This window comes from Ammospiza caudacuta, chromosome 13 (assembly GCF_027887145.1).
Source record: "Ammospiza caudacuta isolate bAmmCau1 chromosome 13, bAmmCau1.pri, whole genome shotgun sequence".
NCBI lineage: Eukaryota > Metazoa > Chordata > Aves > Passeriformes > Passerellidae > Ammospiza > Ammospiza caudacuta.
The window spans coordinates 3,375,312-3,388,411 of NC_080605.1; the positions used below are offsets into that span (position 1 = coordinate 3,375,312).

General features: G+C 38.6%; 1 protein-coding gene across 1 annotated transcript in view; it reads left to right on the top strand.

Annotated features, from left to right (window-relative positions):
* The window catches only part of LOC131563330 (transcription initiation factor TFIID subunit 4-like), a 155,923-nt gene that overhangs the window by 23,658 nt on the left and 119,165 nt on the right, over positions 1 to 13,100 (top strand). Inside the window, exons 6-8 of the mRNA XM_058813325.1 lie at positions 727 to 816; positions 2,543 to 2,797; positions 11,849 to 11,954. Coding sequence (XP_058669308.1) covers positions 727 to 816; positions 2,543 to 2,797; positions 11,849 to 11,954 — 451 coding nt within the window. The remainder of the gene's footprint in view (positions 1 to 726; positions 817 to 2,542; positions 2,798 to 11,848; positions 11,955 to 13,100) is intronic.

Genomic DNA, 13,100 nt, shown 5'->3' on the forward strand with positions numbered 1-13,100 from the left:
CTTTTTTATTACAACCTGAACTTCTAACTAATGATACTTTAGAAGTCTCATAAAATGCACCCAAGTTAGAATTCTCTTGAATTGCTACTAAATAAATGTATTTGATATAAGTATCAAATAAGTATAAGTATACAAATAAGTATAAGTATATTTTGTGAGCATACATACAAATTCATAGAGGAGAAAATTTTATATCTACTTATAAGCATGCCTTTTATGTATGGCCATGCCTTACATATATAGTAGTTTTATATGTAGTTCATAGCTTTAGTCCATAGTTTTATATATATGTTTTCTATAAGTTAAATTGTACCATCAGAACTGGTTTTGGAATTACTACAAAGGCTGACAAATTTCATATTTTTAAGGTTACATCAACAACCTGTTGTGGTTGTTTTCTTTTAATTTTAAAAAAAGAAATCACTATGTAAATGTTAGCAAGAGAGTGGAGTCCCAAAAGAGACTTGAGTGTTTTGGGGCCTCATTTTGTCTGAAATTGTGCTTCCCCAAGGGAATTCTCTGCATTTTGAGTGGCATGTTGCATGTTTGAGGTAGTGCTTGGCAGAAGAACCTTAGAGAGGAGTTAAAGGACTTCAGCTCTGACAGTTTTTGGTATGGCAGCCTCTTCAGCTAGAGAGGTATATGTATGTAGTAGTTGGGAAAGAGGCAACCAAACACCTGAACTGAGATGTTGGTGCTTTTTTTTTTTTTTTCTTTACCATGAAGGATGCAAAGATTGATCCAGAAGAATTTACAGGCCGCCTTCAAACAGAACTCAAATCATCTCCTCAGCCATATCTCGTACCTTTCCTTAAGGTAATGTGAATATTGTTTGGATAAATTTATTCCAGAGCAAAATTTCATTACATAACTCTTAGAATATCCCTTTTATCTAGTGTTATGTTCACTGGCCCAAGACTACCCTTCCTTTACATCTAAATGCTGCCCTTTTCTGCCAAGATTTTCCTGGCTGGAGGTTCTGTGCAGGCTGCACCTGTGCCAGGCCAGGCAGGGGCTGCTCCAGCAGCCTGGGACAGTGCTGAGAAACTGGGAATTCCCACAGGAGGGACACCTTGTGTGTTTGGGACCTTGGCTGAGATCCAGAAAAATGGATTTGTCATCCAGGAGTTCACAGCTTGAGCAGCCCTGATCTAGAATGTTGCAGTAATTAGATTAAAAAATAAAAAGCAGTTACTCCCTAGTTTGGAAACCATTCATTGGCTCTTCTGTAGTGATCCTTTACTTTTAGAATAAATGCACTTTTCTGTGGTAGTAGGTAGTTTTTTGTGAAGAAGAAAAAAATTCACATTACAAAGAGTCCCAAGTTATCTTTACAGAATGCTTCAAGTAATTTAATAAGTTGTTTCCATGCTGTTTTCCTAATATATGTTTGGGTCGTTGATAACTTTCAACCCACATGTAACAATGATTATGAAGAACTGAACTGGATAAAGTGTTAATTAGATGATTCTGCTTCTGATCTGGAACTAATCAACAGTAGAATTTCTGATATGATACCAAATGGATTTATTGTGGAGTCCTAAGTTAGTATATGTGGGGCTAAATTTAACTGTTAATTTGTTCTGTAAATTAGCTACAATAACTTCCATATGCAGGATTGTATACAAACAAAAAACATGTTTAAGTCCCAATAAAACTACAAATATGATTTTAAAAGTATTTTTGGTCTAGTTCAAAACTTCTGTGCTTAGGGCAGACTTTCTCTCTCTTCTTTCCCTGCAACTTTGCTTCAGAACTTCTGCTCCTGTTTTTTTAAGTTATCATTAACACTTGTTTGTGGCTTTTACTGCAGTCACTTCTAGCATCATGATAAGAAACAGGAACTTTCAAAGAAAGGACTTTCTTTGAAGTCCTTTCTGGGCAAGAGGCATTAAGTTTTTAAATCAATGTTAGAAGTTTAGAAAGAGCTGTAGCTTGGGTTAAACACTGTTGCATTCTGCAGCTGCCTGAGGGAGCACTTCAAAAGAACACTTCTGCTACTTAAGAAGTAAAAAGTTTGTTCATGGAGGTACAGTACAGCATTTTAGAAGTGTGTTTTCCTTGAAATGGTATGGGGCTTACAATAGTACACTTTTCAATGCACTCACAATACATGACTTCCGAAATTATGCAATAAACAGCTACTGCTGTAGGGCACCAAGAGGGAAATCATTTGGTGTTGGTACTGGAGGTGTGTTAGGAGGAGTAAATTGGTGCTGCTTGCTGGGAATAGGGCTGTTCCATGGTTCTGCCTTTTCTTCTTCCATTTCATGCCCTCCCAAAGACCTAAACTACAAGTTCTAGATAACTTTGAGAAGAAGAGTGATCTTTATGCTACAGTGCAATTAAGGGAATATGAAAATCTACAGGGTTGCTAAATCCAAACTGAAAGCTCATTAAAAACTGAACTTTCTCTTAGAATAAATGTTCAATCTTAGTTCTGTTTGATGATCAGGCAGTTAATTATGTTTCCAGCAAATTTCAAAATGCTTTTTGTCGATGTGCTAAGTTTGATACTTCATAAACTTTCTTCTGTTTTTAGAAAAGCCTACCTGCACTGAGACAATCTTTACTGAACAGTCAGCATTTGGTTTTGCAAGGCCAGCCGTCTCAGCAGTCACTCCAACAGACCAAGCTCTCTGCAGTGATACCTCAGTCTGCCTCGGGAATCTCCTCTGTTGTCACCACTCAGACAATAGGAATAAGGCAACCAAACAACATTTGCACAGTCTCTGTATCAAATACAGTGCAGCCTCCTCAGGTTAAGGTGGTACAGTCAAATCAGAGTTCTCAACTGGTAGGTACTGGAGTGTAAAAGAGAATTTCTTAATTACAGCAGTTTTCAGTGTCACTTTCATTGCAGCTTGTTTGGGAAACTCTTTTTTGTGTCATATTCTGTGATATGTGGTAGTACCTCATTTTCTGTCATTTCACATGCTCAACCATTATTTCAGCTAAGATTATTAACATAAATTGAAGGAAGTGCAGTCTTGGTCTTTTTGTCTGCTGTAGAGTGGTTGTTGTATGAGCACAGTGGAATTTGAGGGAATTACAAATGTAGAACAGAAAGCTTTCCAAGATTTACAGGCAAGAGTATAATGTTGAGTGGGTCATTAGGTATGCTGCTTTGCTTTAAAATTAAATGAACTCTCTCATTTTAAACTCTTCTGCACATAGTTACAAAATCTTGTCGAAGAATAGCTGTGCTGTTCCAGGTGTTCTGTTTAGCAGTAATGCCATTCTCTGTTACTCACTGAACTGTATCTGTGTTGTGCACAGTGGAGGATTAAGTGCTTAGATTCATTAATTTCAAAGGCACTATCAGTAAGGCACAGCCAGGTAGTCACTGAGAGTGCGGTGACTTTATCCTGTTGTTAAACAGCATCTTGTGTGTGTGTTTGCACTTGTAATTAAAAGGTGTTTAGGGTTTTTACAAGGCCTTGAGTTTATACAGGCATCACTGTCCTTTGTGAGTTTGTCTGTGATTTCTGTGTGAGTAAAGTACTTACACTTAGGTCTCAAAATCATAGACAGAGGTTCCAGAATATGTATCAAGTTGGTAAAAATTTGTATTATCAAGGTGGAGAAATGCAGATGTGGTAATGTAAAACCTTACTGTGACCTGTCCTTGAGTTTATAGGCTCTATAAAGCATGTAAATAATTAGTGATGTGTGTGGAGAGAGAACCTCTCTTTTGCTTTAATTTAAAAGTAGCAGTGCACAGTCTGAAAATACCTGTGCTGTGTCTTGAGCCTTGCAGACACTTTCTAGTGGTTAAATTATTAACTTTAAAATTAATATAATTTAATAATTCTTTGGTAAGCATAGTTTTAATGTGTAAGAACATCTTGAGTGGTAAGATTTGTGACTCTGGCCCTTGTAATGCACACAAGACAGTTTGGTGCTTTTCACCTTAACTTGGCTGCTTCAGTGCAGGTCCAGCCATTTGCATTCTTTCTTTTTCTGAGATGGCTTCTCCCCACCCTGTCTGGATTAATGTGTTAATTAGAAAAGTGTTCCTCACACTTTTTGTGGCATCTTTTTGATTTGTCCATGTTTGATGACTGAATGGACAATAGCTTTGGTTCTAGGCAGAAGAGTAGCAGCTGGTCATAATTACAGGTGGAAAAATTGCTCCCTGTCCCAAGTTAAGCAAATTTGTGCCTGCAGCTGACAGATTGCTTAGAGGTAGAAGTGTGCATGGCCAGTAAGTCTGGCATTATCTCATGCCACAATCTACTGCCATGTAACATGGCTTTTCCAGTGCTGTGCAGCCCACCTTAAGTGCTCCTGTGCCCACTGGGCAGGTTTCACCCCACCTTTTGAGAAACACTGGTGTAGGACAGAAATGGATGAGTCCACAGGACTTCTTACTCCTATGATTATAGTTCTGGTTGGGATAAAGCCAGATTTCTGGGAGAGGCACATTCTGCCTGTCTCCTGTCAATGGATTCTCTAAGCAAGCAGTTGTGATGTTGTGAGTTGAGATTAACAACCTGAAGAGCTTTTCTGACATGCCTGGGTTGTAGGAGGAGCTGGAAGCTGCTCAAGTAACATTGATCTGATGGGCAAGAGAAGTTGGTTTTCTGTCTGTAAGGAGGTCACAGGCTGAGTTCTCATTTACTGGGTACTTGAAATGACCACTACATTTTCAAAAGGTCACAAACTGCACAAAGTAAAGCTGTGGTTAATACTATTTCTTTTCTGGAAAAGATATAATATATGAAAATACATACAATAGGGAGAAGACATTAAGAATCATAATCTATTTGCTTTAGTGTGAAACTGTCTCTTCATATTTCCTTTAAATTTATCAGTCTTTAGTTAATAGAATCAAGCAGTACTTAACCAGGCACTTAGAGAAGTTCTGTACAGGCAAAAGCAGCATCAGCCATCCAGAGTTAGTGCATCAGAAAATCTTAGCACAGCAACCCTCAGCTCAGGTGCCAAGCAGACAGCACAGCAGCAGCTCCCTATCAGCCCAGTGACTGCTGATAAGCATTGATTTGTTTGCAGTGCCTGTCCCAGTTCCCAGTGCTCCCTGACTCAGAGCACAGGGCTGCTGGCCATCTTGCCTTGGACTTGTCCAGCAGAGGAAGATTGCAGCTGCCTTGCCTGGGGGCAGCCAGCCCTGATGGAAGAACTGGCTGAGCTCCAGCTTTTCCAGGCCTGGAGCTCATTGGAGAGGGTTCCAGCTGGCTCTGCAAACTGTCCAGCTGCAGAAGGGCAAGCTTCTTTTAGACTATGGATCTCTTCATACCAGCCAGTTTACAGTAGTCCATTTTCCCTTAAAACATGAAGGAGCTGTTAGCTGTTCCTTGCTTTGTCTGTTCTGTTTCTCAGAGGTGCCAGCTGTGGTGATGCTTTCTCCAGTTACCTTGCAGTGTGGAAATCCTGTATGCACTGCCAGCATGCAGCAGAGCTTGCACAAAGGCTTTGAAATGTACAAGGCTAGCAGAGATGAAACAGAGACTTTTAATCTGTTTTGTAGAGTGCTGGAATCGTGCTCCAAACCATGAAGAACAATGCTTTATAAAGCTGGATAGTGCCACTTACTCATAAAGAAAAGAGGAACAATCTTAGGCTAATATTTTATTGATGAGACACTTATGAGATAAGCCAGCAATAATCTTTTTTAATTGCTGGAAGTGCAATGTTCAAAGTTTGTCTAAATTGCCATTCTTAGAGCTCATGTGCTCTGTGTTGCCTTGTGTATGCAGACATTGCCTGTCTTGTTTTGGGTATTGCAGCAGGTAAAATTTGTAAACTTTGAAATGGAGTAAGAGAGATGTTCTTTATTGCACATATTGAGGTTCTAAGTGGATTGATGGGTAGTGGAGATGGATTAGCATTTCATGTATTATGTCTGCATCATAAGGAGAAAATACTCCTGGAAGTTAAAGCCAAATATTAAACTTGAGTGATAAAAACACCCAGTAAGAAAATCAGTGATCCATCTTAATTAAAACAAATTTAATTTTATATAAAGCTGTATAAAGATTGATGCAGGTCTAGGATTAGGAGGGATGTATGGAATGCATCTGCCCCATTTCTGCTGCTCTGGTAGGGCACAGTGCCCCTGGGCAGGCTGTGCCACATTCTAAGTTACATTAGAGCAAGATTTCAAACATTTCCTGACACTTTCCCTGCACTCTCACAGTGGTTGGGGTCTCTCAGAGTTGAGATAGAGTACTGGAATTTGGAAACAAGATACAGCAGCAGAGTAAGAATTATGTTCTATGGGGATGTTCCACTTGGCTTTTTAATTCTCCACTGAAGCTTTTCTGGCATCACTCTTCTGTTCATGAATGACTGTAATTTGAACACATTTTAGTGAAATTTGAGGAAATCATTGTCTTTTTGTCTTGCCTGCAAGGCAGCTTAGAAATAGAAGAGTAATAGATGGCTGTTTGGATAAAAAGAGTATTTTCTATTAATTGACTAATAAAGGTCTAGCCACTGATGTGGAATTTGGGTGCAGTAAAATAGAAATAAAAATGGATGTTGAGCAGTAGATATCTGGAATCCATTATCAGGAGCAACACCTGTACTTGACAAATTGTATGCCTATTTGAAACACAGCCTAGTGCTTTTCTGAGCTATCATGGACTTCATTTTCAGAATTTTGTGGGCTGTACATTAATATGAGGAGAATATTGTCACTGATTGCTGTTTGGAAACCAATAGCAAAAGGCCAGGCTTGAAAGCAAAGATTAAAAGAAAAGCTTAAGAGAACTGAACACAGAGAACTTGTTCAAACACTGATTGTAGGGGAGAATAAAAGGGAAAATTCCTTATTTGGAACAGACCAAGATGGTAAAAATATGAATAATAGGATATAATTAAATGAAGTAGGATTTAGGTAGGATATAAGGCAAAATATCCTTAAAGTAAGAGAGAAGATTAGGTGGTAGATCAGGCTCCTGGGGACAGTGATGAAAAAGCTATAATTGAACACACTCAAAAGTAACCATTTGACCATTGTAGGAAGAATTGTGTAATAAATTGAGGAGCAGGTGGGACAAGTGATGCCATGGCTTCTGTTTCATTGTTCTTCATTTCTTTCTTGAGAGCCTATACTCAATGGAATAGTGTTGTTGTCATATTAACATTAAAATAGTCATTTTTTTTTTTATTTGGGAGGAAAAATAATTGCTTATGTAGATTTTGAGGCACCATTGAAAAACTGTAGCTGCTACTGCAGCATGATAAGCAATGGTAAATATGAATTCTAGGGCCATAAAAGCATGAACATTGTAAGTTAATGCTGCCAGATTACATGATAGCTGAGGTTTGATATGACATTTATCTTCAGGAGTGAGTAGACTGATAAATCACAAGTGGCATAGCCACAAGTGAGTTAGCAAGTGTTTACTCATGAGTGAAGATAAATGTCATATCAGACCACAGCCATTCTGAGTTTTATGTGTTTATGCATGTCTTGTTTCTTCCTTCCACATTATTTTTTTTAACTTAATTGAGAAAAAAAAGCTTGGTAAAGGATATATTTTTCAAATCTATTTTTGTTTTTCATTCTTTGCTCTTGTTTACTGTGTTTTTGTCTTCATTGCAGTACTTGATAGGTTTAAGCTTTTGTTTCAGATGCTTTTGCTGCAAAGGGTGATTTCTGTGAATTGAGCCAGGCTGGTTTTGCAGCCCTTGTCAATAAAGGTTGGAACCTTGTGTATCTGCACTAGTCCAGGAGATTTGCAAAATCCTTGTCCTCAGAAACTTTAGCAATGAATTCTAATTTTACTGTCCTAAAGGAATTTTCCTTTCAGTGGTTTGTAGGTAGTGGCTCTCATTTAGTTTTGTCTCTCTTGTGCAGGCATGAGAAAGACTGATAACTCCTGTTCTCTTCCTGCTTCTGTACATTGATGTGCTCTGGCTGGATTCTTTCTGAGTCTGTATTTGTTGGTTTTGCTGTTGATTATTGCTCTGTGTTCATCTCTGTAATTTGTTCTCTGTCCTGCACTAACTTACACAGTAGAAGATGTCATGGAATGATCATCACCTTTTGATGTGAGATTAGGAGCAGAGAGAACCACTTCTTTATTCTCACAGAGTTACCAAATCTATGCTTTTTGAAGAAAACCCTTAGGGAAAACAAAAAAAAGAATATTTCAGCTGTCACCTTTTTGCTGTTCTGGTTATCAGTGGTGTGATTGTTGTAAATTCCTTTTTTTTGTCTTCATGAGCCTGCTACCTTATGGAAGCACCTTTGTACAAACATCCCCTTTTTCACCTGGGAAAATCCAGTCAGCTCTAGCAAAGGGCAGAGTAGTGTCTGCAGTGTTCAGGAGGTGAGAGGAGCAGCTGCTCCAGCACAGCAGACAGATGGTGAATCCAAGTGAGTGTGGTGAGTGGAGAGAGTGACAAGGGGAGAAGAGCAAAGATGAAATAAAAAGAAGGAGAATACTTTTTATTGTGAGAAATGTACATCTTAGTTTGCAAGACAAATGTTATTTTATAGAAGAAAAATGTAGTTAACTGTTCACACATTGCACTTGGAGGAGCAATGCCATGGCTTTGCTGCTTTAGTGTGTTCCTTGAAGAGCTCCAGAGTGCAGCAGCCTAGGACATGATTCTTCAATTCTGACAGATAAATTGAAGAGGAATAACTAGTATATGACAGTACTTGCTCATAATTTTACCTTTTTCCTAATTCTATCAAATCCAGGCAATGACTAAATCACATTCTGTCTTTTCTATTTTCTGTGCCTTTGTTTTCTCTTGTTGTGCTTGCTGTCTTCAGAGGTGTACATAATTAAAATGCTTCCCTTTTTAGGGGAGGTGGAATGATGGACAGTTCCTGTATGCTCTGAAGACTTTTGTATTCTGTCTCTTTACCTTTTGTGACTCAGCACTTTAATAAAATCAGGGATGATGTGTTTATGGACACAGTGTGAAAGGTTTGCAAAGACTCCTGGAGGTGGCTTGTGCAGCCTCCTGCTCACACATGGGGATGTCTCCCTTGTGGCCAGTCATGTTTTGAGTGCCTTCAAGAAGAAATTGCACAGCCCTCTTGGGGCAGCCTGTTCAGAGCTTGCCCACCCTCATGGTCTTTGTTTTTTCTTCTATTATATTGGAATCTCCTGTATTCCAGCTTTTGTGCTACATCCTTCTGCTCTGCACATCTGGGGGAGTCTGACTCTGTCCTCTCCTCATCTTCCCAAAGGTGCTTCCAGCAGCACTGAGATCTTTTCTGAGGGCAGGAGTAATGTCCCTGCTAACCTCAGTGTCCTAAAATCTGTGTCTGCTTTCTCAGTCTGGGTCATGCCTTCACTGATCAGTGGCATTCAGCTTTGATTCAGAGTATGGAGAGATAACCTGACCTGGGCTACACTTGTTGTGCATGGTTTTAATCTGTGAAGAATATGAAATAATTTAAGTTAATCATCTCCCAGACCAGCTTGCTGGTACACTTGTTCATTGTCAGCAACTGTGAGGTCAAGCTAAGGACTTAATAGTAATGTTTATGATGTTGGGAAAACAGACAAGGAGATTAGAACAGTTTGAATTGTCTTAATTGATGAAGTGTGGCTTAGGTAGTTACAAATTTTAATGCAGGATCCTCTGATTCATTGATTTTTACTATGTCCCTAGTTTGCCAGCAAAGAAGTTACATTCTCTGCTTTACAATTAGTAAATTGCTAATTTTAATTCCTTAATGACCTCCAGATCTGGAGATTGCATGTTTCTTAAAACTCCAGTATAGAAGCTGGGATTTAGTGTCAGATGCTCTGGTGCACTTGTTCTTTTGAGAAAGTTTTGAGAGAAACCAGCCTGTTGCTGGTTGGTTTCTTTATGGAGTTTAAGATGATGATTTTGGTCTCTGCCCCTTGGAAAAGTTTGTTTCTCAATAATTTTCTAGACTTTTAGTGTTTGTACATACACTGAAGTCCTAGTACAGTACTTGCCAAAAGACAGTTTCTGGAATGTATTGGATAGTAAAGAAAACATTGCCATTTATGTAATCTTAAATAGTTAAATATTGTCCTGTCTTTAATGATGTTAGTGGCTCATTTTGTAGGGTATTCACATGAAAATATTAATTGAGGGAAAAAGAACTTGGTTCTGAACTGTAGAAGTTGCCTCCCAGAGAGAGAAAAAACATGCAATTGCAGAAGATTTCTGTAATGCCAGATAATAATTCTGTCCAGAGGTCCCACACATTCCCTTTGTGGCCTGGCTTCTGCTCCATTAAGGTACAGCAGCTTTCCTTCTCTATTCTCTGCAAACTGATCCAATAAATTATTGTAAAAGTGGCATCATTCTCCTTTTCCATACCAATATATGTTTTCTTAACATGGATTCTTTTTACCAAAATCACACTTGTTCATGTTTCCTGTGCATCAAATGCAGTTTAATTCAACTTTTTTTCTGTTATTTTCACTGATCAACTCTGTTTCTTTCCTGTTTTTAAGCCTGGTAGCTGCTTTATTCTTTCCCCTCTGAAGGTGACTATTCACTCTCTGTCCTGACCAAGTAAATTTATATATATTTGCTCCATTTTCCTGCAGTGTCCATAGTTGAAGCTGAATCCTTAATCTTCTTTCCCTCTTCTCTTTCTGCAGGGTGCTTATTGCTAATACTTCTACATCCACAGGTTTATTATAACTTTTCTCTGTATTTTAGGATGTACAAAATGCAGTTTTGTAACTTCAGAATGGCCCAATTTGTTTTTTCTCCAGAATTCATCAGAGATCCCTCATTACTCTTGTCCTGTTTGTAGTTTTTACCTGTCTCCCTTGCAGTTTTGGAGCCCTGGTTGAAATTCCCCATTGCTCATCCTGCTGTCACATCACATTTGCAGATGTTTGTCCTTCCCTTTTCTCAGAGGTTGCTGTGCAGGCAGAGCTTTGGCATTTGCTGCAGTGGTTTAGGAACTCCTTGTGGGAGTGGTGCTGCCTCCAGGAGGGAATGCTGCATCCCAGGGAGGGAGGGGAACTCAGTTGTGACTGTGAGCAGCACCAGAGTTGTGGTTGGAACCTCCCTCAAATATCAAATAGCTGTTTGCCAGTGGTTTATTCTCAGAGTTTATTTATGGGGTTTCTTACAGCTCTGCAGCATCCACACATCTTTCTGAATCTTCTGTTCATTACATCTGTGCTTACCTTGTCCCTGATCATATGAATGTTGATTTTTTTAAAATTTTTGTTGCTGTTGTTGAACGTGTTGCTGTTGATTAAACATGACCCTTGCATGTGTTTTTTTTTTGATTTCATTTGTTTATGGGTCAAGTTTTAAGTTCCTAACCCAGGTTTAGTTTTAAGGAAGAACTTCAGAATCTGAATTAGTTGTAAGAAACCTTGATACTATCAAATTAGCATTTAAAAGATTCATAATATATGATCACCACAAAACTTGGTTTGCTATCTTGTGTATATCTGACTTTGGAACCCATAATATTTTATAATTTATTTTTAGTATGTTTTCTTTAAAAAGTGTAGATATTTAGTGCAAGGCCTGATGTTTGTAGGTGGATACCACTACAATTATTGCACCATTTTCTTCTACAAAATTGCTTTTCTTCCTAGTAAAATGTCTAAAACCAAAAATCTGAATTATTAATATTAACTTTACAAGTTTACAATATCTTTTTAGTGAAGGTTGTGAGGTATGACATCTGTATATTATTGAATTTTTTTAAAGCATAATGGCAAAATAGGTATATATACACACACACACAACCACATGCTTTACATGAATGTGACTTTTGTCAGCAGCTGGTTGTGCTTGTAGAGATCCATGTGCTTATCTTGGTGATGACAGGTATCAGTGTATTTTCCTTGTGTGTGTTTGTGTATAAGGAGTATAATACAAGTATACTTTTCTTTAATAATAGCAGATTATCCAGTCAACATCTGCTCAAACTGTGAAACGAGCCCCTGCTTGCCAGACTACCCAGATTAGGATGCCAGTGGTAATAACTCAGACCATTAGACCACAAGGTATGGGTTTCAATGTTTTAGTGAGATTGTTACCTTTGTATGAATTTTGTTGTAATTATTATGTAAATTGTACAGTGTTGACATTGGCAACATTGTTGACATTTATTTTTACTTAAGCTGGCTGAAAAGTGCATGTTTTCATGTGCAGTTTCAAGGTGTTTTGGGCCAACAAAGTGAAATGTTTTGAAACAACCTTAGGACTAAACTCTGATGTTTAGCTGCTCACTTAGCAATTTTTCATGGAAAGTTCTAAACCAGGTCAGGAACTTGGCTCTCACTGTCCTAAACTGTAACTCTGGGCAAAAAAAAAAATTCTTTATTTTCCTGAAGCCTAGTGGATGCCTCAATTTAATCATCCTACTTCTAATTCATACTCCTGAAGCAGAACATGGTAATTCCCATCTCTGCAGCTACAGAGGTCAAGGTGGGAGCCCTAGAGAATTTCTCAAGCCTCAGGTTGGTTTTCTCTGACCCCTGTCAGTATGTTTAGTTTTTGGTGGGGTCAGAGATTGGCTGCAGCAACCTGACATGTCGTGATGAGCCACAGCGTGTGGTTTGTGCACACCTTCCTCATCTGTGTGCACAGGTGGGTTCATGTCTGGCTGATACTTCCCACTTCCTAAGAGGATTCTTGAAACCTCCTTGCTTCCTAATAAATACCCATTTGTTTCTTTCTGCCACTGAATCCCTTAGGCTTGGGTTTTATTTTTCCTGAATATGTGTGAGAGTTTCTTACTGGATGTGGGCATTTACAGAGTGAGGGTTTGTAATGGAATACAGAGCTTGTCATCCTCAGGTGCTGACTCAGGACTCAGACTAGTTCAAATGCACATAAAAGCTATTGCTGCCTACTTGACTTCATTGCTTGGTTGTTTCTATTCTCCTTGGGAAAAAAAGCATCAAAAATGTTTAACAGCAGTTGATGTTTCACTTGCTCTGCTCTCCTAGGGGAATCCAAAGGTTGAATGGACACAAAGACCAAGCTGTCACTGTAACCCTGTAGGCTGTTAGGAAGGAATACAGTTACTCACCATAAAATGTGTTTGTTTGATAGCCCTGATACTCATGTCCTGAGTTTATAACATGTCCATGCATCTTATAGCATGAGCCTTCACTTCTGACTAATGTGTTTGAGAGTGAAGGCAG